This window comes from Centrocercus urophasianus, unplaced genomic scaffold (genome assembly GCF_019232065.1).
Source record: "Centrocercus urophasianus isolate 14NV4802_14NV808 unplaced genomic scaffold, USGS_Curo_1.0 seq_11, whole genome shotgun sequence".
In the NCBI taxonomy this organism is placed as follows: Eukaryota; Metazoa; Chordata; class Aves; order Galliformes; family Phasianidae; genus Centrocercus; species Centrocercus urophasianus.
In genome coordinates, this window is record NW_024884253.1 from 50,104,375 (window position 1) to 50,130,887 (window position 26,513).

Genomic DNA, 26,513 nt, shown 5'->3' on the forward strand with positions numbered 1-26,513 from the left:
AGGATAAGCACGGCGAGCGGAGACGGCCGGCACTACTGCTACCCGCACTTCACGTGCGCTGTGGACACAGAGAACATCCGCAGAGTGTTCAACGACTGCAGGGACATCATCCAGAGGATGCACCTCCGCCAGTACGAACTCTTGTGAGGGGATCGCCGTGGAACCTGTGGTTTTAAATTCTTTGCTCCTTACTCTTTCTCTTGATACTACCCCACACAGGGTGGAAGAATATACTATAGAAATGTCAGTCTCTTCACTTGGTTTACTTTAATTATTTAACCGTAAAGCTGATTTGAAGCGAGTTTGGGTTGGTTTTCCTTCATGCTTTTTGGGACTATTTTTGTGCTTTATTTTGACATGCCACTTCTTCGTCATTCCACTAAGCCCTTTGGCTACCTCTGTTCCCTCGGGTTTTGTTGTTGAAAGCGAGCACGACCTGCGGCGCGTTGCGGCAGGTCGGTGCCAGTTCGGAGCGGGATGTTGGCTGGACGACGCTAAGTCACGGCGCTCCCTCCGTGTGGGTTTCCTTTTTAACGTGACATTGAAGAGTACTTGATGGGTGAAAAAGATTAATGCACTTTGTATCAGGTTATTAAATACTGTCGAGGAAGTAGACACACAATGTAGCAGCACCACAATATTTATTACTCCGTCACAGTTTTTAGCATTTCTGAGTTGCAGGTCAACTGATACGGTGACCTCCTCTTTTAAGCCGTTACTGGCGCAGGAAGTAGAGTAGATACTGAGAGGAATAGTGAAGACAAAGCAATTTCTCTGGGGTTCCGGAGCTCAGCGTCTCTGCGCACCTCAGGTGTTTGAATCACAGCTCCTTTTCAGCCTGTCGCATCTAGGCAGAAAATTGACCGCCCTCACTTACGTTGTTTGTGCTGTCCACAAATGATCCTTTTTGTTCCGATCATTCTTGGACGACGGTCCTCTCCCTATATATATTTTTTTGTTTTACTGCTGGTTTATTATATTGTACAGACTGTAAAATGTAATATTATTTTGTACAACTTTATTGAAGAAAAATACTTGTAGAAGATCTTTGTGCCTTGATTATGGCTGTACCTGTAAAATGAGCTAAGATGTAAGTATGTTTTTGATTGCGCTGTACAGCTTGATGTCAACCTTACCTGCAGCAGTGACTGGAGGTAAGAACTTTATCTGTAGAGTTTAGGGGTTTTTTTCTGGTTTATATAAAAATGCTCTTTAGTATAAAAATTATAAATTATGCAAATTAACCACTTACCTTTCCCAGTGAGGTATTACCGTCACCGGATGTTGCAGCAAACATGCCTTTCTCTTTCGAAGTCTCAGCTTTAAAACATTGGAATTCATTCGAGTGTCCAAATTGCAACCTGGTGTTGTTTTAATGGGAACCGAGGATTTATTATTATTATTATTATTATTATTATTCTTTTTTTCCTTTCTGTTTAGAAAATATGTTCGGTAATTCTTCGGTCATTCATAGAACTTCACAATGGCACAGACCGATTGTGAACGTGCAAAGCAGCATTCTGTAGAGCTCTTCGATCTCTGTACCAACAGCGGCTTTCATTGTGCAAGTAAATAGCGAGAAAGAAGACAAAAAGTTGTATCGACCCTCGTGTCTGGCCTAAGAGAATTACAAGATGACATTTTTATTTCTCTTTTAATAAAGAGACACGTTAGAAAATTGTTTTATTTTAAATATTGTAGAATCAAAATGTGTGAATATTTCTCAAACTTGAATAATTTATGCAAATGACATTCTCAAAAACAAGTTGTGGTACAGTACAATATATAAAAGCAAGAATTGCTGTAGCAATAAGGCATGTCCTTTTTAGTAACTATAACACTGCTTTATATTTTATACATAGGTGTTTTCTGTCTGTGACTATATACTTTTCCTGTGTCCAAGATAACCTGTACAAATGTCTAAAATTACAGTTGCAATAACAGAAACCTAGCGAAGTGTTAGACTACATTACTTCACAGAGTGTTTTACCACACTTGGACCGTTCCCACTCCTCGTTTTAAAGTTAGGGAGAGATTAAGAGCTGACACGTTCCCGACGTTGGCCTCCAACTCGGCGCTTCGATCAGTGTTTTGCTGTAAGCACCGCTGGTGGTTACAAACCCCTGCCACCACCTCTCAAATTCAAGTCAGACTGCGGCCCACCGCAGTCCTTGTTTCTATTTGATGACAAACAACCCCATTTTAGACACGACAATATGACCATTTCTTCTTCTCAGAAACGTGTAGATTTTAATACGTGCAAGTTGAGTCATCAGATATTGTCCAGAAAGCGAAGGGCTGAGTGGACTGAGCTAGTCAACAAACCCCCTGAATGCAGAGATTCTCTCGCTTCCCGTGCCAATGAAAGTACCGGGACAAGTAACAGCAGACGGTCTCGGCCTCAGAAGCAGCCCCTGCCCCAAGAGCTACCAGCAGGAGCTTTGCTGGGGTGGGTGGCGAGACACGGTGAGGTTTGTGGCGCCCTCCCTTAGGCACAGTGCGCAGAGGTGCTGAGCTCTGCTCCAGCGCTGCCACCCAGCCGGGGGCTCCTTGCAGCTGCCACCTCCCCAGCACAGAGCCGCTGCACTTCGCAGAGGGACACTACAGAATCGCTAAGAGCCGGCAGCCCTGCTGGAGCCTGCAACAGGAGGCGCCTGCCCCTAGCGCCTGCCTGCGGCTGGGGGCTGAGGCACAGGACAGTGTTACTGCAGCTGTAGTTGACCTTCCTTCTTGCAGAGCGGCAGCCGGAGGGCCCCTCACCGCACAGATCTCTGGGATGCAATAGGGCCCTCTTTTTTAAGCCCATCATAGCACATCTTTTTAAAAATAGCAGCTTGAGGTGTCAACCCACTTTTGTTTTAAGCAGGTTTCAGGTGTTGTACCAGCAAACTGGATCTGCGAGGCTTCTTCGTGTTGCTGTCTGGTAGATGCTAAATGGTAGCCATCCAATACTTCGGTGTGACAGGAACTGCAAGGTTTCTTGTCCCTCACGTAGGACATTCTAAAAAGGTTATGGAAATCTGCATCTCTCAGTGCCGATGTCTCTTGCTTCTGCCTGACCCTACCAAATAGACGTGTGACAGTAGAAGGGCCACGCAGCAATAAAAGAGAGAAACGTTTCCAGTTTGCAGCACTGAGCCTCCACCAGGGTGTGACACTAGTGCAGACAAGTGATGAGGCAACAGGATTTACATAATGTACAGTTACACTTTTAATATACATATTTGATACAAAAATTATAGCAGGAAAAGGACTCATTTGATTGTAGAATACAGTATTTTTGTACAGCATGGAACGTTCATTTCAGTTAATTATTTATCCTGTAGTAGTCATATCAGCTGTATAGGACTTCTATGGTATGTGTAAATGCAACCTGCCTTCAGACTAGCAATCAAATTTAGGTCATTTGCTGGCATGAATATAGTCTGATGTTTGACTGTTCTCAGCTTTGGTATTTCAGTGACTGAATGCAGATGTCTGGCTCTTCATGCTGCTTTATGCTTACTGATTAAACGCTGAGCAAAATAAAATGGTGGAGTGAGAAGCTGAAAATGAGCTAGCACCAGGACGACGAGCAGGGCTCCTGCTGCCCAGTATATAGCGAAGACTCTGCTCTCACGTGGAAGGAAGCATTTGTGGAGGGAGAAGTCAGTTGGTGTTATGCTGCCCTGGAAAAGAAAGACAGTGTCACTGCGCTCTTACAGTGGGTCCCACAGCAGGAGTTGCACCAGAGCGGGCAGACCTGCAGCTCCCAAGTTCTGTGTTGGGTGCAGAGGGTTAGGGCCAGCTCCCAGTACCAGTGCCTTCTCCAGGGGGCTGAAGAGTCTGTAGTGGCAGTGCTGGGTGCTAACTGGAGCAGCCAGCAGCCATCTTCAGCCCAGGCACCAAGCTGCCTGCTTCTCAGCTAGAGAAACCAGGGAGCTGGGCTCCTCCTCAGCTCAGCCTTCAGAAGCCAAACTCCAGCTGCAGGGAAGCAACCTGGAGGCAGCCTTCCTGGGCTCAAGTTAGACTTTGTGAATGTGCCCCTTCCTCACCCCAGGCCCTCCTTCTACCCACTACACACTGCAAAACACACGTTGGCTAATCCAAATTGCCTACACAACGTAAACAACTGAGAACTTTGTTGGGTTTTGGCTTAAAATCTAATTCAAGTTTACAGCAGCCTGAGGCTGAGCTAAAACCATAGCAAGGAGGATGCTGCTTGAACTGGCCAACCTCTTGTTTTGTCTGGCATGTACAGAGAGCATGCACAGTTTGAAGGCAGCTGCTCTCAGGAACACGGAATAAACACAACTAATTTTCAACAAGAAAGATTAACAATAGCATAAAATGAATTGCAAGGTTGGGGTTATCTGTGTATTAAGGAGCCTAAACTCATCAGTGAAAAATACCTTAAAGGGATTTGCCCCCTTAGTCACAGAATACTCCATAAACAGAGTGCGGGTTTTGGTGCTTACTCCACATTTCTCAGAGTTCTGTTTTCTTTCTCTCCTGGGGAATGTGTTGATTTACCTCTGATGATATACTGAGCACTGGAACTGCCTGCGCAAGCAGAACCAACACTGCATGAATGCAGACTGGACGCGAAGAGGCGGCCCACGGGCACGCAGGCAACGCTTTCCCTGTGTGAAGTGATCCGTGCCCGAGGCTGAAGGCCACCACCACCACATGAAAGTTCAGGGTGGCAATGGTCTTTGTTTAGAGTGGGTAAATCAGCTGAGTAACGTGAGCCTTTCTACTGTTTGGTGCACAATACTGATTCTTTTTTACAAGTCAACAGTTTACAACGCGCCCTCTTCATAAGCAAATGTCAGATGCTTGTACCCAGATACTGATTAGGTCTTTAACAGCATTGCTTTGTACCACAGAGAACGTGGCTCCCACAGATGTGCTTTATAAAGTGGACGCAGTGTACAGAGTGGGTCGGGTGGGGTAGGCAATTTTTTTTATTTTTTGTTTTTACAGGTAGAATCAGTTTTAAAATATAGCTGACTGCCATGTTGATTTATTTATGAGAGTTCTCTGACAAAAATAAAAAAAAGATAATAATTAAAAACTTACCATGATGAAACTAGGGTTGTTTCTATTCCTCCAACTGAACGACGGGACGCTGATCTCCGGGATCCCCCCCGCGTGCAGCACTTGGCAGGCGCTGTGCGTGTGCCCGCTGAGAATCAGGCGGGGATGGAACCACCACAGCAGCTGCAGTGCGCAATGGAAAAGCACAGCAGTAAGCCGTAACTAAAAGGGAACCGCACGCACGGCCCGTTTCTTCTTCTGACAGAATGAAAATGTGGGAATTCTGACAATCTGAAGGAGTGTTTTGGATCAACTTCTGTTTTCCATTAGGTTTATGTTGGCAGTGCGATATCACAGTCATGGAATCACAGGGGTTGGAACGGGCCCCTTTTTATGGAGTCAAGCCCCTGCTAAAGCAGGTTCCCTACAGTAGGCTGCGCAGGAAACCATTCTTGCAGGTCTTGAATATCTCCAGAGAAGACCCAAATACTGCTTTTTCTATCCACACAGATCAGAAAAACGAAGCTAACAGCATGCTCCCAGCATTGCAGATAGAAATACCATTTTAACAAAACAACTGGGTGTTCTCATCCATGGGAGAACCCGGTACTGCCCATCTTAAGTGAAGATGTTTATGCAGCAGGAGATAAACAACAACACAGCTTTGGGGCATACAGCAAGTTTACATGTTCTTGCAGTTACTCCTGCAGCAGTACTGTCAAACAGGGGCTTTCTGCTAGGTTTGCCATTAATAGCCATACTATATAAACTACAGAATGCTACCCTAGGATAACAGTGGCACAGCATGCTTAAGAGCACCTGCACTTACCACATGCAGAATCAAGGCCCAGATCATGCTGACCCTCAAGAGATGATCCACAGCTCTACTCAGCAGCCTCTAAGAGGCCACAGTAAGCAGGAGCCACAAAGGGCAGTTCATTTCAGCAAATGTTTGCCCTTTCCAGAATGTCCAACCCAGTAGGTTGCCAGGGACCCAGGCCACTCTCCAACCCACCCACCCACCAATACTCAAGCTGCTGATAGAGAAAACCTTTTGTGATGCTTCCTGAGACAGCACATCGTACTTCTCTTTAAATGGGATGGTCTTCTCCTTCGGAGAGGCAGCATCTTCTCCACTGCATTCTGCATCACTTTTCCGATAGAGAGGGTAATGCTGGGTGAAATGCAAAGCAAGGACGAGTTGTCAATGACACGGCCTTTCTAGAAAGGTCATAAATACCCGAAGCACACTGACACGCTGCCTCACCCATCCCCAGTTCACCTGCAGAAGGATTGGTTGTGAAGCTGGAGGCTTTTCTGCATCACTGCACCTCTTCTCGGGATGGTTCAGTTCCTATGAATAAAATCAATCCATACATACTGTCCTCACCTCTGTGTACCAAAGGGGTGGGGAAGGGATTTACACAACAGCTACAGGTTGAGGTATTGGATTTTTCAGTTGTTTTGTTTCCTTCCTTGAGAAAAGCAGTACCTGCTCAGAGTACGGTGTTTTAATACTGCACCAACTTCTAGGAGACTGCTGCAGGTATACAGGGAAAGCTCTGCTTTCCCGTTCACAACATGGTGTGAATTGAGCTACACTCTTCCTAAAGATATTCAAGATACTCAAGATATTCAAATGCTTTCCTGTGGAAAGCAACCACAGGCTCCCACTGACAAGGAGGGCACAAAAGATTGAAGGCAGCCTGAGATGCAGCATTTAGGGTTAGGCAGTTTTTCTATTGGGAGATGGTTTCAGACTATCAATGCAGCATATGATGCCGCCCACCTGGCATTGTCTCCTATGAGAGGGTGAAAAGGGATGAAGCAAGCAACTGGATTTGATGAAATAATACCACTGAAACATTACCAGACTAACCAGGCAGGATCAGAGCAGAATCAGAGAAGTACAATAGGATATACAGAGCAAAAATCGAAATGCATGGCTTATTTGATCAGAAGAAAGCAGTTTCTGTTAGCTGACAGCAATAACGAGGAAGTGAGCACCATTAACAGGCTAAGATGATAAATGAGGAGAGCTCTGCTAACACGTTACAGCAGGAATGGGAGTAGGTTTATTTCAGACAACAGCCTTTACTACACCTTTACTGCTGCTACAGCATCGACATTTCCAGCGCAGCAGGCAGGCTGCTGGCTATCACCATGTCTTTAGCAGATCTTACCTGCTGGGAGCAGTTCAGTCTGTGAGAAAGCGCCACCAGCTTCGCCTCTGCAGTGCGGCACAGGGTGCAGCCATCGCCCTCCATGGCCACGCTGTTCACGAGGACAAAGCTGGAAAACACCACGCCATGGGCTGAGAGGGAGTGGTGGTAAGGACAGGAAGGTGTTTGCTGCTCATGCACATGAGAATAAGCCTTATTTGATCAAGTGCAAGGGTTCCAAAATGGGACACAGCTGAGCAAAACTGCAGAACATTGCAGCTTCTGATGTCACATGTTGCAAATCCTTTTCAAGTATCCATCCTGTAGCTACTGGCCTGTCTTGTAGGCTGCTTCCTAATCAGTCGTTAATTAGGTTGCACCATATAAAGGCTGCTGTATTCTATGTTTACTCCATCTTAATTACTGTAATAGATACCGAAGCAGTATTTGAGTGAAATGTTACAAGTCAACCAAACTGACTTTTGAGAGAAAGGAGAACTTTACTTCTCTCTCTGCATTCATTTCAGGCAACAGAAACATGTTTTTGATGTTCCGTTCCTTCAGAACGACTGAAAGGCCTCACAGCACTGCATCTGGCTGCCTGCCTCCAGCACACAGGTTCGTACCACGCAGCCTCGCAGAATGCAGCACTCGGTTAGTAGGAGAGCAGACATACAGCCTGTCTGCCACTGAAAGCTGGAATCCTGCTGTGCTGTTATATGAAAGGAGATGCAGAGACATTCCTGAACTGATGTGGAGTACGTATCTGTAGGACCCTACATCTATGTAACAAACAGCATTATACTGAGCATTCGTGAAGCTCGTAGATCTTCCTGGGGAAAAACAAGACCACTGCTAGACCTGTTTGGTATATTCTAAACGTCTATTTAATTAATTAAGCAGGGCAACCTCCTTCTTTCTGGGTCTTATACTCCCATAAGTGATGATAACCTCCTTACATGCTGCCAAATGCAGAGCAGCAGTGGCTCTTCCCTTCCTGTAGCACTTTAGGTTTAAAGAGAAATGCTTTGTCACACTCCCACTACTGCTCTCTCTCACCAGACTCTTGCATGGTACATAACAGCAACCGAAGAGCACGCACCCAATAACAGCTCTGGCACCAAGCTCTGTGCTCAGGGCCTCAGCCTAAACAGAGTCTGCATGACCCCACCGTGTGGGGAACCTGTGGCCAAACACTTGCTGTGTTCCCAAATTCCTCAGACAAGGACCAAAGAAGTTATTAAAATTAATGAAACTTTCAGCTTGCAAGCACGGGAGTTGGTTGTTTCTTTCCCAACCCCTATTCTGCTCTGTTTACAGCCATGGGTCATTACCAGCTGTGAGGAAGTACAAATACAAACCTAAGAATGTCATTCCAACTCCTCAGTACTTTTCCATTTGAAAGAAAATTGACCAAGCTTAGAGCAAAAGGTTCCCTGCAGATCTAAGTATGTGTGTCACCCCAAACATAACACAAGCTAGGTATGAAGTGAAAGTAACAATAATCAGATTTAAGCGAAGCATTCCCCTACCTAGCAATTCAATTCCAGTTCTCATTCTCTTATTCCACTAACAGCTGGGCAGAACATTTATATACATATATACATATATATATACACACTCACTTTGTTCCTTTTCGAGTTATTAGCTTTCCTGAAGTAAAGTTGAAAACTTTTTCAAATCGATGTACCTTGTAAGTGGTCATTCTGCAACACAGAATAAAAATACAACTGAGGTAAGAGGCTGGCATTGTAGATAAATAACAGTATATAATAATAAATAATAATATAATCAATGCTTAAATAATCTGACAGAGCTGCTTTGCAATTTTTAAGCCATTCCCACTGCTTGCTGCTGCGTTACTGAGAGCACGTATTCATCCAGCAAGCACAGGGACACCCAGACACTGACAGCGCTGTGTTCTGTCCCAGTCACAGACGTCCCAGGGGAACACAGGGCAAAAGAAGATGGGAAAGGGAATATGCTTAGGCCGAGCACTTTGCAGACCATGAAGCCCAACACAAGGGAAAGAAACTTCAAGACTTCTCTGTCAATGCAGAGATGTGAGCCCTGAACAACGTTGCATATGCTCTAAGAAGCACAAAAGTAGCCTGAAAGGAGCTGGGGGTCCTGGTGGCCAGCAGGTTGGCCATGGGCCAGCAGTGTGTCCTTGTGGCCAAGGAGCCAACGGGATCCTGGTGCATATTAAAGAGTGTGGCCAGCAGGTCAAGGGAGCTGATAAAGCCCCTCTGCTCTGCCCCAGCAAAGCCACATCTGGAGACCTGTGTCCAGGTCTGGGCTCCCCAGTTCCCCAAGAAAGACAACAACTTCTAGACAGAGCCCAGCAGAGGGCTACAAAGATGACTGGGAGCCTGCAGTATCTCCCCTTTGAGAAAACAGACCCAGGGCTGTTCAGCCTGGAAAACTGAAGACTGAGAGGGGATCTTATCAACGCTTACAAACACCCATAGGGCAGGAGACAAGTGGATGGGGCCAGGCTCATTTCGGTGGTGCCCAGGGACAGAACAACAGGCACAAAACTGAATGCAAAAATCTTCTATCTAAGCTTATTTACTTAATTACTTATTTACTGTGAGGGTGATGGAGTGCTGGAACAGCTGCTCAGAGAGATCATGGAATCTTCTTCTCTGGAAGTACTCAAAACCCTTTTGGACACCTTCCTATGTGCCCTGCTGCAGGGACCTTGCATTAGCAGGGGGTTGGATGATATCCAGAGATCCCTTCCAACTGCTCTAATTCTATGAAACCTGTACTAAAACGAATTCTTATGGTACACTGTGTGATGCAGGTACTTGTTAAGATCTTGCTCTAACTTACAATGCCATCTCATTTGATCAGAAGTATTTTACATGAACACAGAAAGTCATCCAGACACAAAACCAGTTACTGCATGCATGCTGACATTTCATTCTTGGCACTGGTGTATCTCTTGCACCAAAAGGACTTACTCATAATGAAACCCGATGTCATGATTCCCAACAATAACCACCAGCTCAGTACTAACTGGATACTTAAACATTTTCTGAAATCTCCTGACATCATCTGCCCATGCCTGCAGAAAGAAAATGAAGAAATTAATGCTGTTCCACAACATGGGAGGGATAGGAGGAACTACAAGTGTGTAATACAGAAGCATGCACTCAGTAAAATGCTCACGTTTCCTATGTTCTTTATCAGGTGGAAAGTGCCAAGATATTACTAAAAATGAAGGAGAATCACAACACATCAATTCGTATCTAAAACACTACAAACTTCTACGAGTAGGAAAACTGTAGTAACATAAAACAAAGCCTTGCATACCTAGTCTGTTTTCTTCTGCCATCCATTTCCTTCAAGAAATCCTCATTTTTTGAAACAAGAGAGCTGTTCATGTCATACCTGAGGTGAGTCCCATTTTCCTTCATCAAAGACATCTCCCAGAATAAAAACAATATCTGGCTGCAGTAACCACAAAGCAGTTTGGAAAGATCTCTCCATTTGCCATTCCCTAGAGGGAAAACATGCACCTGGTCATCAATGCATAACTTCTACATCCCCCACTGCAGATACATGAACATAGCCTTTCAGGAATGGGAAGATGGCTCCTCCACGCTGAGAATGTTGCCAAGAAATTGCATTTAAATACTCAGAAATCGAGTTTAAGTGCTGTAGGTACCTCCTACCTGGTATGGGTAATTCCACGGCAATAAGATCAGAATGAAATCATGCAAAAAGGAATGTCAAGTTGGTTTATTGCTACTGCAATTCCATTAAACAACTATTTATTAGAATAGTAAATTAATGAATTAATTTTACTACACTATTATTTCTTCAACAAAAGTTTATAAGGTTCATATCATGATAGAATCAGTACTTTTTCAGCATTTTTTTTTTAACCAAAACAACAACAACAAAAATACAGCTTTATGCAGTAGTCATGATTGGGTTACCTTTGATTTTAGATATGATTTTGCCATCCATTTTTCTACTATAAATATCTCTCAGCTTCCTTTTCTCTGCAGTTCAATGGATTAAATGTTGAAGCATCAAAGTTATGAGGCTCCATTAATTACCATTAAAAATTAAAGACAGGATAGAGATCATGCCAAAAATTAAATTACTACCTTCGTAGTTTATCCAGCCAATGTCCTTTGATTTCACCAAGCAGGTGAGTATCAGCTAAAAACATGGCCTTCAGGACTGAAGTTGAGGTCTCTTCATTACCTGTGTGAGCCCCACCTTTCACATCCGGCCATCGACATTGAAAAATTACCATGTAATAAATGAAAAATTCACAAAATACCAGCACAGAGCTGACAAAGCACACGAGTTTCAGCAGGAAATAGATCCTCTTCTTCAAAGGACAGCTCTTCACACTGGTCAAGCTGGGACTCGGCATTGCAGTATCAGCACAGGAGTCTTTCCCAGTGGCTAAGTTCTACTCTCTGAGGTGAGGGTTTGGTCAGAGGGCCGAGAGGCTTCATATCAGCATAAAATCCCTGCGGAGAAAATAGAAAATAAAATACTCAAAATCCCTCTGAAAAGGTGCTGTGGAAGGCCAACAGTGCTCATCTCTCATTTGTGTGAAATCCTTGGGATAGTAAGTATAAATATACACACACGCAATCATACAATTGTTTAGGATAGAAAACACCAGCAAAATTCATCAAGTCCAACCATCAGCCAACACATACACATGGACAAAAACAATTTACTATCCCCAGACAAGTGAAATGTGGGAAAATGAGCCTAAGTTAGTGAACACATTGTGTTTCCTAACTTTTTCCACCCTGGATAGCTTGTAACTCAAACAAGGAATTCACTCCCTTTAAAACTATAATTTTATTTTACACCTTTTGAAAGCTCATCCAAATGACCACCTTCACTCCCATAATCCACAACTGTAGCAGGACTCAAGGATCATTTCACTTGCTTACAGGCATTTAAGAGAAACTCAGTGCTTCTGGCTTAAGGAGGAAACACACACACTTTCATAGTTCTACTTCTCAAGACTACAGCAATCTCTCACGTGTCAATATGTACCAGAAAAGAGCAGCGCAAGAGAGAGGGCAGCGAGAGCAGCCCTACCAAGGGCAATCAGCCAGGGCCCAACACAACTTCCCAGGTCTTCAGTCTGCATCAGACAGACCACTTTGTAAAAGCCAACAACCAACAGAGTAGCAGGGACTCCAGGTAGCTATCAAGGTGCTACTCACACCCTTAACAACAAACTTGTACAGAAACCCACAGAAAGTCTTGTCGTATTCCCCTATTCCACTTATTACAACAGCAAAATTGCACCCTAGTGGTAAGATGGATGGGACTTTGAGCAACGTGGTACATGGGAGGTGTCCCTGCCTACAGCAGGGGTTTGGAACTAGGTGATCTTAAAGGTGATCTAATTTATAACGGTATATAATCCAGTTCTATCTATGTGACAAAGCTACTGGCCAGACATCTCAGTTCCACAAAACAGAGGAGCCACAAATAAAGGCTGGTTAACTTCATACAAATCTTGTCTGCATTTCAACTAGCAACGCAAAAATCAGTGAGATCTTGTTTGTGCATCTCACAGCAAGGCAGGGTTACAGCAAAAATGTCCATCCAACATATACAGCAACAAGCACAAAAGTAGGTAAACTCACCCTGCACAAACTGTACCTACCCTGTACTTGGAAAACTACTTGTAACTTGGAAAGTAGTCTGTAGTAGTCCTAAACAGTCTCCACTCCCAAGAAAAACAGTACCGAATTGAACAGAAAATGCTAGCAAGCTTATACACTTGCATTAGGCATGTAAAAAATAGGATAAAAATGAAAAATCACATGACTCTCCTTATCCACAGCCCACACAAAGCTTAGCACTAATATAACCTGTCACTTCGCTACCGATACCAACGTGTTCTCTAGTAGATTTTTGTTATGCCATTTTTCACACATCCAAGCTCTTCAGAAGCTGCCCACACACCAGTTCCCAGTGTGTGCACACTCACTCTCCTGTCTTCCTGCTGCTGGCTGTTAGCGTTCTGTGAGCCGTTTACCGGGTGGGGAAGATGCCCAAAGGTCTCCCATCTGCATCCTACACTTCCAGTGAAAGATCAGAAGAGAAACCAAAATATGTGAGACAGAACCAGCTGAAAAACAGCTCCTGCAACAGAACACCCGTCTGCATTGCCCGTGTCGCTCTCCTACCTCCCCTGCAGCCTGCAAGCCGACAGCTGCTCACATCCCGCCTGCGCCGTGTGCTCACAGCCACGCATCTCTGCACACCAAATGGCAGCGCGTGCACCAGTTGTCCCAGCCTCACATACGGGCACCGACAAGCAGAGGCCACACGGAAGAAAGCTGTTCTCTCTGTCACACGTGACGGAAGGGCCAAAAATAGCGCTGTGGGACCACAGATGCACTGCAAGATGGAGCTGTGGTGCAACACGGCGCTGTGCAGCGCTGCTGCTCCTCCTTCTCACAAGGCCGGTCGTTTAGGTTGGACCAAAACACACGCTGTCACCAAGGCTCACAGAGCTGTGCCAGCAGAAGAGACTGAGGGATTTCTCACTTTTGCTTCTCTAAATAGATGGAAATACATGGCAGTGACCAATGCAAGAATGATTTTTAAAGTTTCCTGAGGTCATCACGAAGGCAAGATCAAGATTTTTCAGCTGGTTATCCAGCTTTTATTTACAAGCAAGGTAAGGATGAAGCAAGATACAATGCTGCGCAGACAGACCAGGAAGCAAGGAACTCGGAGCTTTATCCTGTCTCTAACTTAGTGAGCACATAACCCTAAATACCTCATGTTCTTTTAAGCCAAATTATTAATTTACGCCATCAAACTATCACAGTGTGATAGTCTCTGTGTTGTTATTACACTGAAGAAGCTGCATGAGAGTATAAAAAAGCATAGTACTTCTATCCTCATGATGAACTCAAATTTTCACTCACTTTTTCCATTGTATGTCACGAAGTTACAGCATTCAACCTTCAGAGAATATAACTCAAGGTCTATATGTGCTTCAAAGCATAACAGTTACAAACAAGTTCAGGTTCCAACGTCCAAGTTTTCCCTCTTGAAATGCACAACTGAGTTCTCTCTTTGCATTCCAAGCTTTTTCTCAGCCTCTCTCTCCAAAGCAACACGACACTTCTACCTTGTGTGCTCTGACTCTCAGCGCTCAATCCCTATCATTGCTTCAGATACTGGAGCAGTAATAATACTCACTCTTCAATCAAATAAGAGCTTCTGATGAGTTAAATATATATAATCATAGAATGGCCTGGGTTGAAAAGGACCTCAAAGATCATCTAGCTTCACAGAATCACAGAACTGTAGGGGTTGGAAGGGACCTCTAGAGATCATCGTGACCAACCCCCCTGCCAAAGCAGGTTGCTTACCTCCTGCAAAGCAGGTTTCAACCCTCCTGCTGTGGGCAGGGTCACCAACCACTAGACCAGGCTGCCCACAAATGTAAATACACATACAGAGTCCATCAGTAGAATGCCATTTTTTTTATTGTTTTTTTATAAAAAAAAAGTTATTTTTTTTTTTTTTTTTTTTTTTATATATGTATGTTTTATTTACAGGAAATGCCATATTGGGAAATTCTTCAAACTGAAACACAAAAATTTGATTTTCCCACAAACACCCACAACCACAGCTGCAATTGGTGCATTTTATGAGTGTGAAAGAGAGCTCTGAGAACTCGGCAGAAGTTATGCAGACCACAGTTTATTTAAAAACCAGACGTACAAAATCAAATGCATAAAATACAAAAACACTTCAGAACAGCTTCCTACACTGAGCTGATATTACTGATTTCCTAACAGTATCAGAATGTGGCACTACATTTCAAATTTGTAGTATAAAAAAAAAAAAAGAAAAAAAAAGTAGAAAACCTACTTGCCATTGGATTATCAGCAGTTACAAATGTGCTGTAAAAGGAAGTCCAAAGATTACACTTATTTGTTTCAAGCACTTCTCATACTGATTATTCAGTTTCACAGATTCCTGCACGGCGCGCTTTAGATCTTCTATCTCTTGGAAAAACTCCTAGAAAAACCCAAAAATAATCACCTCAGTTTCTTTGAAGATATTCTCCATAACAGCTGGTCAGGGTTTCTCTTGTTCCCACGTTCAGACACTTTCTGTTTTAATTAGGTTAGGGCCAAGTTCCGCAAACACAGCACACATCCACTATAGTCATGTGTAATAGTTTAAAAGCTTTGTCCTGAGAGGGAACGCAAGCACAATTTAAGTTACCTCAGAGCCTGAAATAGAGACTGATAATGGGAAAGATACAAGAGACACGAATAGAAGGAAGAAAAAAAAAGTTGGCTTGTCAGAAAGATAGGAAATGGCAATCCAAAATTGACAAGGAAATAATGTCACTGTCACAGACTCTCCCGTGCAAAAATACATCAACACAGGAACAGAACATGGAGACAATCTAAGTTCAAAGGATATCTGAAATAAAAATACAGAGAAGAGTGAAAAAGAAAGGTTTCCATGAGATCTGAAACAGTCAGCCAGCAGTAGAAAGCATGCCACTGACTTGGAAGAAACTAAAGGAGTAAGACTATAAAAGGGGAAAATAGGCAAGAAGAGATGTAAGGAGAGCCAACTATCAATACTAATGTTAGCATTTGAACAAGACAATAACGAAGAGTTTAAGGTGGAAAAACAGATGCAACATTTAGAGATGGAAGGATCTACATTTCTTCGATCCGTGAACTTTGTTATAAATTGCTAGGGTCAGTTTAGAACCTTCAGTACAGCTACATCATGTTAATGAATGGCTGTTTCAGATCTATTATTGATGACTGCACTAGGAGTGGACAGATCTATGATGCACTAAGATAGATCACTAAATGGATAACATCATCCAACAGATTCAGCTTGATCAGACAAAAGCAATTTGCAAGAAAGCTGGGAATGAAGAAGAGCAGTATGTGAGGCTGCAAAAAACACAGAAACAGCTCAGTATGCAAGCCATAAGAACTAGTCCTGGTGAACAGCAGCCCATAGGATTCACTTCCTCACAGCAGTCCTTTTGTTATTACAGTACACAACTTAACAAGTACTTCTATCTGTACTTAACTAGATCAGTTCAGCTTCATAAAAATAAACTTCAGCTATTACAATACTAATAGCTTTCAGCTAAGATGAAACTATTTCTTGTTCAACTTCTACAGCTCAAGTCTATTGAGCAGTTCAGACGCTCTGTAAGCAAAGCCAAAAGGTGTTGGAAAACCCAAGGACTGTAAACAGAATATAAGCAATCAAAACTTCATTTCAGCAAATCTGTAAAGTCCTACCTACCAAACTAACACTGCTATCTACTTACATTTGACATCTTCTTCTGCTTCTTGACTTTTTTTTTAAAAAACAAACAAAAAAAGGGGAATAGCTACACACATCCTAAGTAAGCACAGTGACTTAAAACTACCAAAAAAATGGGTCCATAACTTCAGAGCAGTATTTTCACAAGAAACTTTCAGTTATGAGCTGTCCCTGACTTCCAAGCAAGGGGAATCTAGAACTTATCCAGGCTCAATGCTCTACTCACTTCACATCTAATGAATTAGCACCAGGTTTTACCGCTACCTCTGTAATGAAAGTGAACAAACATTATTTGTTTTTAGAACAATTAAAGCGTGTCTTATGCTGAAAATAAAATCTTAGACTAGTAATATTAAACTGAATCCTCTACAGCTAAGTAGGGTCTCTCCACCTTCCCATATCAGTTCAAGAATTATCAACCTTTCACTCTTCCTCCTTTGGTAACTGCAGAGACAACTTGCCACAAACCCCTCATGACCCTCCAAAGGTCACAGTTCTGCCACAGACACAGTTTCAGTTACCAGCACTTGTAATTTTTACCTTGTAACAACAGAAGACAAAGAATCACTCTTGGAGGAAATTAAACTGTTGAGCCATTAAAAAAAGCATCTACAAGAAAATTCACAATTTTAAAGTAAAAAGAAAAAAAATCATAATTATTCTTCTTGGTCAGCCAAGCAGTATTGCAGGATATGAGTATTTCAAGGAGTCATTCATTTCTTTTTCAGAATGGCATACACTGGTTTTTTTTAATGTATTTTGCTTGCTAAAAGCCAAGATAGAAAAGTTTATTTTTCAAAAATAACCCGCTCTTGTAAGAACAGGTCCTATAAGAAGTTACCTTGTCTAATCCAGCTAATTCCTTCCTTAGTGCTCTCCTTTCCTCAGACAACTTTTCATTTTCTTTCTTCAGCTTTTTAATCTCCTTTAGCAACAGCTCTATATTCAAATAACAAAACACAGGCTTTAGCCATCACAGTCAGCCTCCCCCTCACATGAATGAGACCGCAGCTAAAGAGCTGCCTGCATTTTTTGCTATTAGAAAATTATGCTTCAGCTTTTCCAAGTTATCTTTTTCTTACAGTGACTTATTCTTAAGAATTAGCCCAGTTCACCCCCAGCTGCCAGAAAAGGCATCAGAATCTGCAAATTGGGCATTTTTGAACCAATTCCTAGAACGTGGGGATTTTTCTTTTCAAAAGAAGTTGCAAAACAGCTGCATCACAGCTTGATTACCATTTTCTGACTTCAGAAAGGGTCACATCAGCAGCTGTTGATCACTTCCTGAAAAATTATATGTACATGACCTCTTCAACTTTTTTTTTTTTTTAATAATGCTTTGAAGAGGAACAGAATTGTACTTCATAGCTTTAGATTCATGAGGAAGACGTGCACAAACCAACACTGGATGGATTTATTGCATGTGTTATGGCTAAAAACAGTTTCTCTTGTGAATTGCTGTCTAAAAGCCAAAGGATGTAGCTACTAAGTTTTGTACAAATGAAGTTTACTGGAATAAATAATGAATACTAGTGAATGCACCACACATTCATGCCCATGATTATAGTGCAGAATTGGATTGACAGATACAATATTAAAATGGCAGCATTTCAGATGCTGCAGTGTAAGAAATAACTGGAGAGTGCCTACAGATCAGAAACTAAACTCATCCCCTCTGGTGATCATAGTAAAAGGAGCATCATTGAAATGAACTATACCATTACCTATGTATTTACTGCAGCACGACTCCTCCTTTTTAGATGTGTCTCTGTGAGACACTATTTCTCCCCCTAGGGTTCGACTTCTTTTCCCAGAAACAGCGTGAGTTTTCCACAAAACTTTATTACGCTCCAATTGCTCAATCCTTTGCTTCTGCTCTTGAAGACTGTGCTCTAGCTCACAAATTTTCATCTGTCAAGAGACCAAAATTTATTTTAAAATGCATAGCAGAAACATAGTTCAGCTGAGTATGAATGGAAATTTATCCTGAACGCAAACCTAGAGCCTTCAACTACTCAATTAAAGGTATGTTCATCTAGAAGTGTCTGAAAGGAGAGGAAAAATGCAGCAACTGAAGATCTGCACACCTCAGAAATGTTTTTAAGAAATACGTAACTGAGCACACAGCCAACAAAGCGAAACTGTTCATGCACAAAGATGCACAAAGATACCAAACCTTTCCCCACAGTACACTCATGGCAGCAGTTCCCAGCTTTTACGAAAGGCAGACATAATCCAGTCATAACAAACATTCAAAATGCAAAGGAAGCACACGTTCACAAACTCCTAGGTAAAAATTCATTATACTGGCCGGCCACAATGCTACTAAATGGCTGAAGAGGCAAAACCCACTTGAAGCAGCTTCTTGGGCCACTCCTGACCACACAACCAAACCTTTGCTTCAGTTAACGCTATTCTCATGTACAGCAAACCAGAAGAACTTGCTGTCTGAAAAATACTCGCTCTTTTTGGTTAGCTTGCTGCTGGGCTCCTGAAATAAATCGGCTCACAACACATACAGAAAAATATCACAGCAGAGAGGAAAGAGGGAAGAATGCATATACAGTTGGTAGGAGGGGCAGATAGATGAGAAAAGAAACAAGCAACAAAAGAGGAGAACAAGTTACAGACATACCAGGGACATGGTTCACCTCCAAACTGAACACAAACTACTTCCCATTATCCCAATGGCATGGGAAATGTAAGAAACAATGAGTACAAAAAGAAACAACAAAAAAAAAAACTTTGCAAAACCCATGCTGCAAACCTAAGAATGATTTTTCAGTCTACCAAAGAGCTTATGTTTGGCTATTTGATACCATCTCCTACAAGTTCTACTTACAGTGAGGTTTCTAATTGTTTCACTTTGTTCCTGGTTTGTTTTCATTTCCTTAACGTAACATTTCTGTAGATTACTATACAGCTGTAGTAGTCTAAAACAGAAGAAATGTATAAATTGCAATAAAATACGAACGCCAACAAAACAAGCTTTATCATAAAGGTACCATACATGTCCCAAATGAATCCTTTGGGTAGTAGTTTTACTGTAGACTTGTAATGGAAATATTAAGATTGTTACAAATGAAGTTTGATCAGCAACACAGAAAGCATTGCAGAAATTGCAAAGCGAGAGATAAAAGAACTGTCTGCATCGATGCAAAGAACCACTGTCACACAGGCCAAGGACTCAGTGCTTCTCACCAGCCCAGATGGTCACACTCAGTACAAACAACCCGCTGAGGGAAAGACCCAGAACAGGAGGGCGGCAGCAAGTTTGCAATATATCACATCTGTCATTTGTTACCCTGTCTCAGTTTCACCCAGGACGGAATTGTTTTCTTCAGAATGTCTGGTATGACGCTATGTTTTAATTCTAGGAGAAAAAAATGCTGATAACAAACTGATGTTTACAGTTGCTGCCAATTAGTGTTGTACAGAGCCAAGGCCTTTGGCAACAAAGGGCCCAAGGAGATGGGAAGGAACAGAATTAGGACAGCTGACTTAAACTGGCCAAAGGGATATTCCATGCCATATGGCATGAAGTGGAATGAGTTATGAAGTGGCTGGGTGCTCTTTTGGCTCTCTTTCACTGCCAGGGGGCTAGCTGAGCATTGGTCAGGGAGGTGGTGAGCAATCGCTTGTGCATCTTGTTATATACATTTACACACACACACACACATATAGTCATAACTATTTTCCTTTTCTCTATCTTATCTATCTTAGTAAATAGTTTTTATCTCAACTCACAAGTCCTGGTTTTTTTTTTTGTTTGTTTGGGTTTTTTTGTTTTGTTTTTTTTTTTCTCCCTCTCCTCCCTGATTCTCTCCCCTATCCCACTGGGAAAGAGGGGGAACAAGTGAACAACTGTGTGGTGCTGAGCTACCTGTTGGCTTAAATCAAAAATAGCATAATAGGAATAACAATGAGACAACTACTAAAGGATATGAAGAAGCTGGGCTCTTGACACCCATCAAGAACCCAAGAGACACAAAAAGAACTCAAAATGCAGCATCCCCACCTCTCCATGTTGCTCCCAAGCAATCCTGGCCACACCAGGTAAACACACCTCACTGCTTTAAGTATGACTGAGTGAAATCTATGGCACAATGAGTGCAAGTGAGCAAAAACCTATCTAAAATCCATGTTAAATTAACAGACTTGAACAGTTAACATTACATTTCTCTTCGATATTGCCTTGCATCGAGATCTGCTGCACTAATTTCCCATGGTATTCCATAGCATTCAGTGTACAAATACCAGATTCATGAAATAACTGATGAATATCAACAGATATTTTTCCCTATTTTATGAAGAATTAGGATAAGAGCTGACATTCATACTATGTTATGACAGCACCACAAACAGGATGAGTGATACTAGCACAGAAAAGCTCTGTAAATAACTAACAAACTGATGATACAAGTGAAGTTAGTTGCAGATGCACAACCTAACACAATACAGGGCCAGCATTTGTCTCTAAGAATAATCCAAATATCTTCAACCAAAGTCACACAGTCCAAGCCCAGAGCTAGACACCAGCCACCCTACATAGTTGACAAGAGTCTGGTATGCTATAAGGTAATTATATTAAAGACAATTAAAAAAAAAAAAAAATACAGGCCACCTAAACACTAGAAACAGTGTGTGTGAATCCCCAGCAGCAGGGGCTGCTACTATCTACATAAGATGCACAGACCAGAATCTATTCCTGTAAATGGACAAAAACTTTCGAAAGAATGGAGCAGCCTACTTCAAAACCAAGTTAGATAGGGCTTGACCAACATTTTATATAACAATGCCTAATTGCTGAAATTTTTCACTATGCATTTTCTTAAAACGCAATTCTACCTTTTGCATCCAAAAAAAAAAACCAAAAAAAAAAAAAGCAGTTACAAAAATTTATTTTTAACATTAACTGGCAAACTCCAGTTAATAGCAGCTCACTTCTCAAGTCAATTAAGATTGGAATATAGAACCACTCATCATGTGACTCGTACTGAAAAAACTATTAGCCTATACGTTTTATATACATAAAAAAATGAGCCATTTTCCTTAAAAAAGGAAATTGTATAATTAAAAATTTACCTAAGAAGTCACTTGTGCAATATATGTGTGTATAAATAAAACATGCACATGCACATGTGCATGACTGAGTGTTTTAATTTGATTTTTCTCAATGAAAGATTTGTCATGGAAACATTTGACTCTACCACGCAGAATACATTCTACTGTAGAGAGAAGCATATGTTTAATTTGCTGAAGAATCAGTTTCCAAGAACTCACCTGGCACTTTCACCCTCTAGATTAAGATTCTTGCTGTATCCACCCTTACGCCATACGTGTGTGTCTGTTTGAATCTGAACGCTTCATCAAAAGAAACACAACAGCTTAATAATATTAGATTTTACAATTTTAATTGGCTCATACAAAACAACAGAAAAATAAAAGTTTAAACTCCTTTTCAGTTTGATTTTACAATGAAAGTTTTCAGGCTGGATCATGAAAACACCAAACTTGAACTTGAAAATTGTGCAAAAACGCTGAAGTAAATGCTGGCAGGACGCTTCTTGAAGCATTACAACTACAGTTTCTCAGTTCCTCAGGGAGGTGGTGAGCAATCGCTTGAGCATCTTTTAAATGATGCAACTGAAGTCTCTCACCTCTGTCTGGAGGCAAAACCCTCTTGAGCTCTTATGGTTTGGCACAGCTGGCATGGGGTTGTTACCCAGTGATATCAGAAGTGTTTACTTTGGTATAACAGTGACAACTTCATCCAAATCACCCCAGCCATTCTTTATCTGCCCCCACCATCCTCCCATCCCCACCATAGGAAGGATAGATAAGACTCGGTGTGCCTGGGGGATAACGATGGACAAGTCCTGAAATGCTACGCTCCTTCAGACACACACACACACACACACAGAAAAAGAGAGATCAGTTTGACAATGAATTCTTACTCCCTGCTGGTGACATGACCACGCGCTAACTGCCGCTGCCGCCCTTCTCCCTGAATCTGAGCCAAGTCCTCTTCCAGCTCCTTATTCTTTCTTTGTAGCTTTTTCATCTTCCTGAGTAATTGCTCATTTTCGGCACCGAGCTGAAAGGCGAAAGAACCAAAAAGGAGGGACGGCGCTACACTTTCAGATAACGTATTAACGGACAGGATGACGTTTCAGGCTATAATTCCCTCCTGCAGGTTTTGCCGCGTCCATCGTGAACCCCTCGCGGGCACAGCCACGCCAATCACCTCACCCACCGCCCGAACGCAACAGCGGCGGCCAGGCGTACAGGCTATGGAGTCCAACCGACGCTATCACCTCACGCTCGGTCAGCGCAAGGCCTCGAAGCGAAGAGCCCGGGCCCGACTCACTTGCAGGCAGCGGTGCACGGAGGGCAGCGCCATGGTGGCCCCGGGGCTGAGCCCAGCCCGCCGCCGTCCGCCCCGCCCTACACACGCTAGGCGCAGGCGCGACGGCTCCCGCCCCGCAGCCGAGGAAGCCCGCCCTTGCCGAAGCAGCTCCCTGCAGGGGACGCACAGGAATGAGCCCAGCTAGGTTTGAGATGTCTCCGGAGAAGGAGACTCCACAGCCTTTCTGGGCAGCCTGTTCTCAGCGCTCTGTCACCCTCACTGCAAAGTTCTTCCCTGGGAACCTCCTGTGTTGCAGTTGCAGCTAGTCATCGAAGAGTCCACTCCCACTGACTTAATTCCCATACTCTAGATATTTTAACAGTGATGAGATTCCTCCTCAGCCTTCTCTTCTCCAGGCTGAGCACCCCAGGTCCCTAAGTGGGTCCTCCTACGGGAGATGCTCCAGGCCTCCACCATCTTTGTCACCACCCACTGGACTCCTTCCAGAAGATCCCTGTCCTTTTTCAATCAGGGAGCCCAGAATTGGACACAGGGCTCCAGATGTGTCCTCACCAGGCCAGAACAGAGGAGGATTGCTTCCCTCAACCTGCTGGCCAGGCTCTTGTTAATGCACCCCAGGATCCCCATGGCCTTGACCACAAGGGCACAGTGCTGGCTCATGGCCAACCTGCTGCCCACCAGGACCCCCAGTTCCTTTTCCACTGAGCTCCTCTTTGTAGAGAGGCATTCAGCAGCTCCCATCCCTCCACTGCCCTGGATCAGCCCATCCCTGGCTTGGCCAACTCCTCACACTTAGCCTTGGGTTCAGACACAAAGTAAAAGCCACGGCACATGAGATCCACACACAAGCTACAAGGCAGGGAGCAATCCCCAGAATGTATGGGATGGAATGGCGTACTCATTCTCAGCTGCCAGGCCAGTCTGTGAGGATTGCTTCACAGGTTCCACAACTCCAGGAGCAGCTGAACTACTCCACTAATTCTTCAGGCCCTTGGCAAATCATCTTGTCCCAAAGGCGCACAGCAACAAAACCAATACTCTAATCAGCACTGAGATTTAGTACTATGTAAACTATAAAGTAAGTGGCTACAATAGCTGCTGGCGAAAAGAGAAAGTGTATAATAGATCACAAGCCAAAAGATAACAGTGATATATTCAGCTGGAATAGTAACACAGTTACAATAACACATAATGTTACAATAGTAACATTGAATCAAACAACAAGAAAAAAATACTTGTATTTTCAAACTCTTGGAAAAGCCATGTGAAGGTTTTATCGTGCACATGACAATCATTTTCAAAAGTGGTACTTGATCTTGGGTGGCTCCACTTCAGAATAAGGATCCATGCTTCCAAATTAAGGATGTTCAATAAATTTGCTAAAATAACCCAAAGCTGTGTAGCACAAGACATCAGATATTGGAGCATCAAAAAAATCAAAATATGTAAGCATGCATGGATATACAAACAAGAAATATATTTTCTGTGCTTAATTAAGAAACACATTCATTTTCCAGAAAGATTAACAACGTGACTTTTAACAAACTTGTCTGTGTCAGCGACAATATAAAGTGCCATTAAAAACACTTACTTGTCACTGCAATTACAGCAGGAGCATTTCCCTATGTAACTATTCAAGCAGTTTGTTGAACACTTTTTTTTTTCCTTGCATTTTTGTTTCTAACAGCTTTGTATGCAGAGACACATTTCATGCTGGCACACACAAATGAAAATGTCATTGATTCCACTGGTGTTAAGCCTGCTACTTATTGCCAAGCAGCAGGAATGTGACCCATAGCACTTTTTTCAGCTACATGTGCACCAAAATCATTGATTGAATTTGTCAGAAAATCTCTGAGCGCGAGATTACTTGATACAACCCCATAATAACTCCAGGCACAGCTTTTTTTTCCAGACAGATTAGAGGGCAGCATATGTCATTCTGACTCTCAGCAAGACCTACTATCCTCAGGAGATTTTCCAGGAATTAAACTCTCCTGTGAAAATCTAGATGCCTTTGTGAAAGCACATAAAAATTTCATCTGCCTCAAATGAATCCCTCTTTCATCTACCAGCTGTAACAAAGATGGCTCCTGAGTCCCTTTCCGTGTGGGAGACTGAAACATTCACACATTCTTTCTAGACATTACATTCTTTGGCGCAACCAGCCCTGTCAATCTCACGGACAAATGCCTGCTGAAAAATCCTGGAACAATCTTGAACCAAATGGCCAACACAGGGGAGTTTCAGTTTGAGCTTTGATCTGAAAGCAGAAATCCAGTTTGCATTCAGGATCCTTCCTTTAAACAGGAAGCAACCTGGCTATGCTGAGCCCTAGCATAACTGTGGAAGAGAGTAATAAACTATAAAGTTTAGAATTCAGATCCAAAGCCAAATCATACTATTTTCTGTATATCAAACGCAAGGACCTGATTGGATTTGATTTGAAGCCAGTTTGAAAATTCTAGAAAACACCAAAGGACACCATTTTGCTATAATCTGTCAGATTTTGAAGCCAAAAATCTGAAGTTTCACATTATCAAACTCCCAGAACAGATCTGAAGGTCATATTTTGAGAATTTGTGGCAGGAAGGAGAATGTGGAGGGCACTCTGTGAGTAGCGACCTCGGGGCCTCCTAGACACAGAGGAGAAATGCGGTCAGGGTATGACTGAGCAACAGAAAGGAAACACAGGCAACAATTAACACACCACTGAGAGCAGCGCAGACCGGAGTCACTAATGAGCATTCTGTGAAATACTGCCATTGTTGGAAACTTCTTTTAGTTTCTGACGGAGCAGAACAAGCACAAGTGTGGTTCTTCATGGGAATCGAGCAAGAAAGTCTTTTTACAATGTACCTTCTCTTCTTGAACACCACAAAAAAAAAAAAAAAAAAAAAAAAAAAAAAAAAAAAAAAAGTTGGACCAAGCATCCTCTTCACCAGCCATAAAATCTACTCAGCAACATGACAAACTAAAACTACAGCCACAATGCAGTACTCTGAACAATAAAAAGCTTGTCATCAGGGTTACCTCTTACAGAGGACTGTCAGCCTCAAACTTCATTCTTGGTGGAGTACTGGGAAAAGTTCCACAGAAAGGAGCTAGAAACAGTAAACATCAATTTTATGTGACTAATCCAATATAATCCTATGCTGTATAAAAAGACCACCTGTATGGAATCATGCTGAAGTGCTTCAATAACAGTGCAGCAAGCCACTGGCTGTCATGCCAAGGAAATGCTCTCTCACAGCCATCAGGCTAATAATTCCAACAGATTACTTCCTCACCCCCTCTCCGTTTTTATTAAAGCTGTTAGTCACTTGCTCTCTCATTTAATTTCCTATTAAGAGATCATCCATCAAACCTGCGAAGTATCTGAAGACATCTGCAGCCTCCATAGTGCTGGCTGGCCAGCTGCAAGAGGTCACTCATTCTCTTTAAAAACTACAACAAATTGTATTGCATCAGTGCAGCATGCAATTACTGTCAAAGAAGAGAATGGTTGAGGAGTAAGTAAACCAATTTCTGTCGCAGCAGCTTCCCTTCTCAATGACCCTACTTTCAGTACTGCAGACAGAGCTGGCTGCAAACAGGATCTGCGTGGTACAGACAGCAGAGAAATG

At 42.7% G+C, this 26,513-nt stretch overlaps 3 protein-coding genes across 9 annotated transcripts in view; 1 reads left to right on the plus strand and 2 right to left on the minus strand.

Annotated features, from left to right (window-relative positions):
- Positions 1–5,063, plus strand: part of GNAL (G protein subunit alpha L) — a 182,484-nt gene extending 177,421 nt beyond the window's left edge. Inside the window, exon 12 of one of the 2 annotated variants that reach the window (XM_042833594.1) lies at positions 1–5,063. In XM_042833594.1, coding sequence (XP_042689528.1) covers positions 1–147 — 147 coding nt within the window. In that variant the 3' untranslated portion in view covers positions 148–5,063. The other variant, XM_042833605.1, reaches the window with a different exon arrangement.
- The window catches only part of MPPE1 (metallophosphoesterase 1), a 26,494-nt gene continuing 3,174 nt past the window's right edge, over positions 3,194–26,513 (minus strand). The window contains exons 1-10 of one of the 5 annotated variants that reach the window (XM_042833626.1): positions 15,252–17,319; positions 11,306–11,680; positions 10,581–10,689; positions 10,151–10,254; positions 8,807–8,887; positions 7,203–7,311; positions 6,302–6,373; positions 6,071–6,193; positions 5,062–5,202; positions 3,194–3,668 (exon numbers count right to left, since the gene is read on the minus strand). In XM_042833626.1, the coding sequence (XP_042689560.1) occupies positions 3,486–3,668; positions 5,062–5,202; positions 6,071–6,193; positions 6,302–6,373; positions 7,203–7,311; positions 8,807–8,887; positions 10,151–10,254; positions 10,581–10,689; positions 11,306–11,580 (1,197 nt within the window). In that variant the 5' untranslated portion in view covers positions 11,581–11,680; positions 15,252–17,319 and the 3' untranslated portion in view covers positions 3,194–3,485. The other 4 variants (XM_042833634.1, XM_042833617.1, XM_042833645.1 and 1 more) reach the window with 4 other exon arrangements.
- LOC122168380 (centrosomal protein of 290 kDa-like) lies at positions 14,891–22,938 on the minus strand. 2 transcript variants are annotated; one of them, XM_042833667.1, is made up of 7 exons: positions 22,888–22,938; positions 22,475–22,614; positions 21,801–21,881; positions 19,360–19,450; positions 18,242–18,428; positions 17,359–17,456; positions 14,891–15,227 (listed from the first exon to the last, which is right to left on the minus strand). In XM_042833667.1, exons 1-7 carry the CDS (start codon positions 22,918–22,920, stop codon positions 15,099–15,101), a joined length of 759 nt encoding a protein of 252 aa, XP_042689601.1. In that variant the 5' UTR covers positions 22,921–22,938; the 3' UTR covers positions 14,891–15,098. The 2 variants fall into 2 exon arrangements, with proteins under 2 accessions (XP_042689601.1, XP_042689607.1); XM_042833673.1 differs by lacking the exon at positions 14,891–15,227 and adding an exon at positions 15,234–15,405.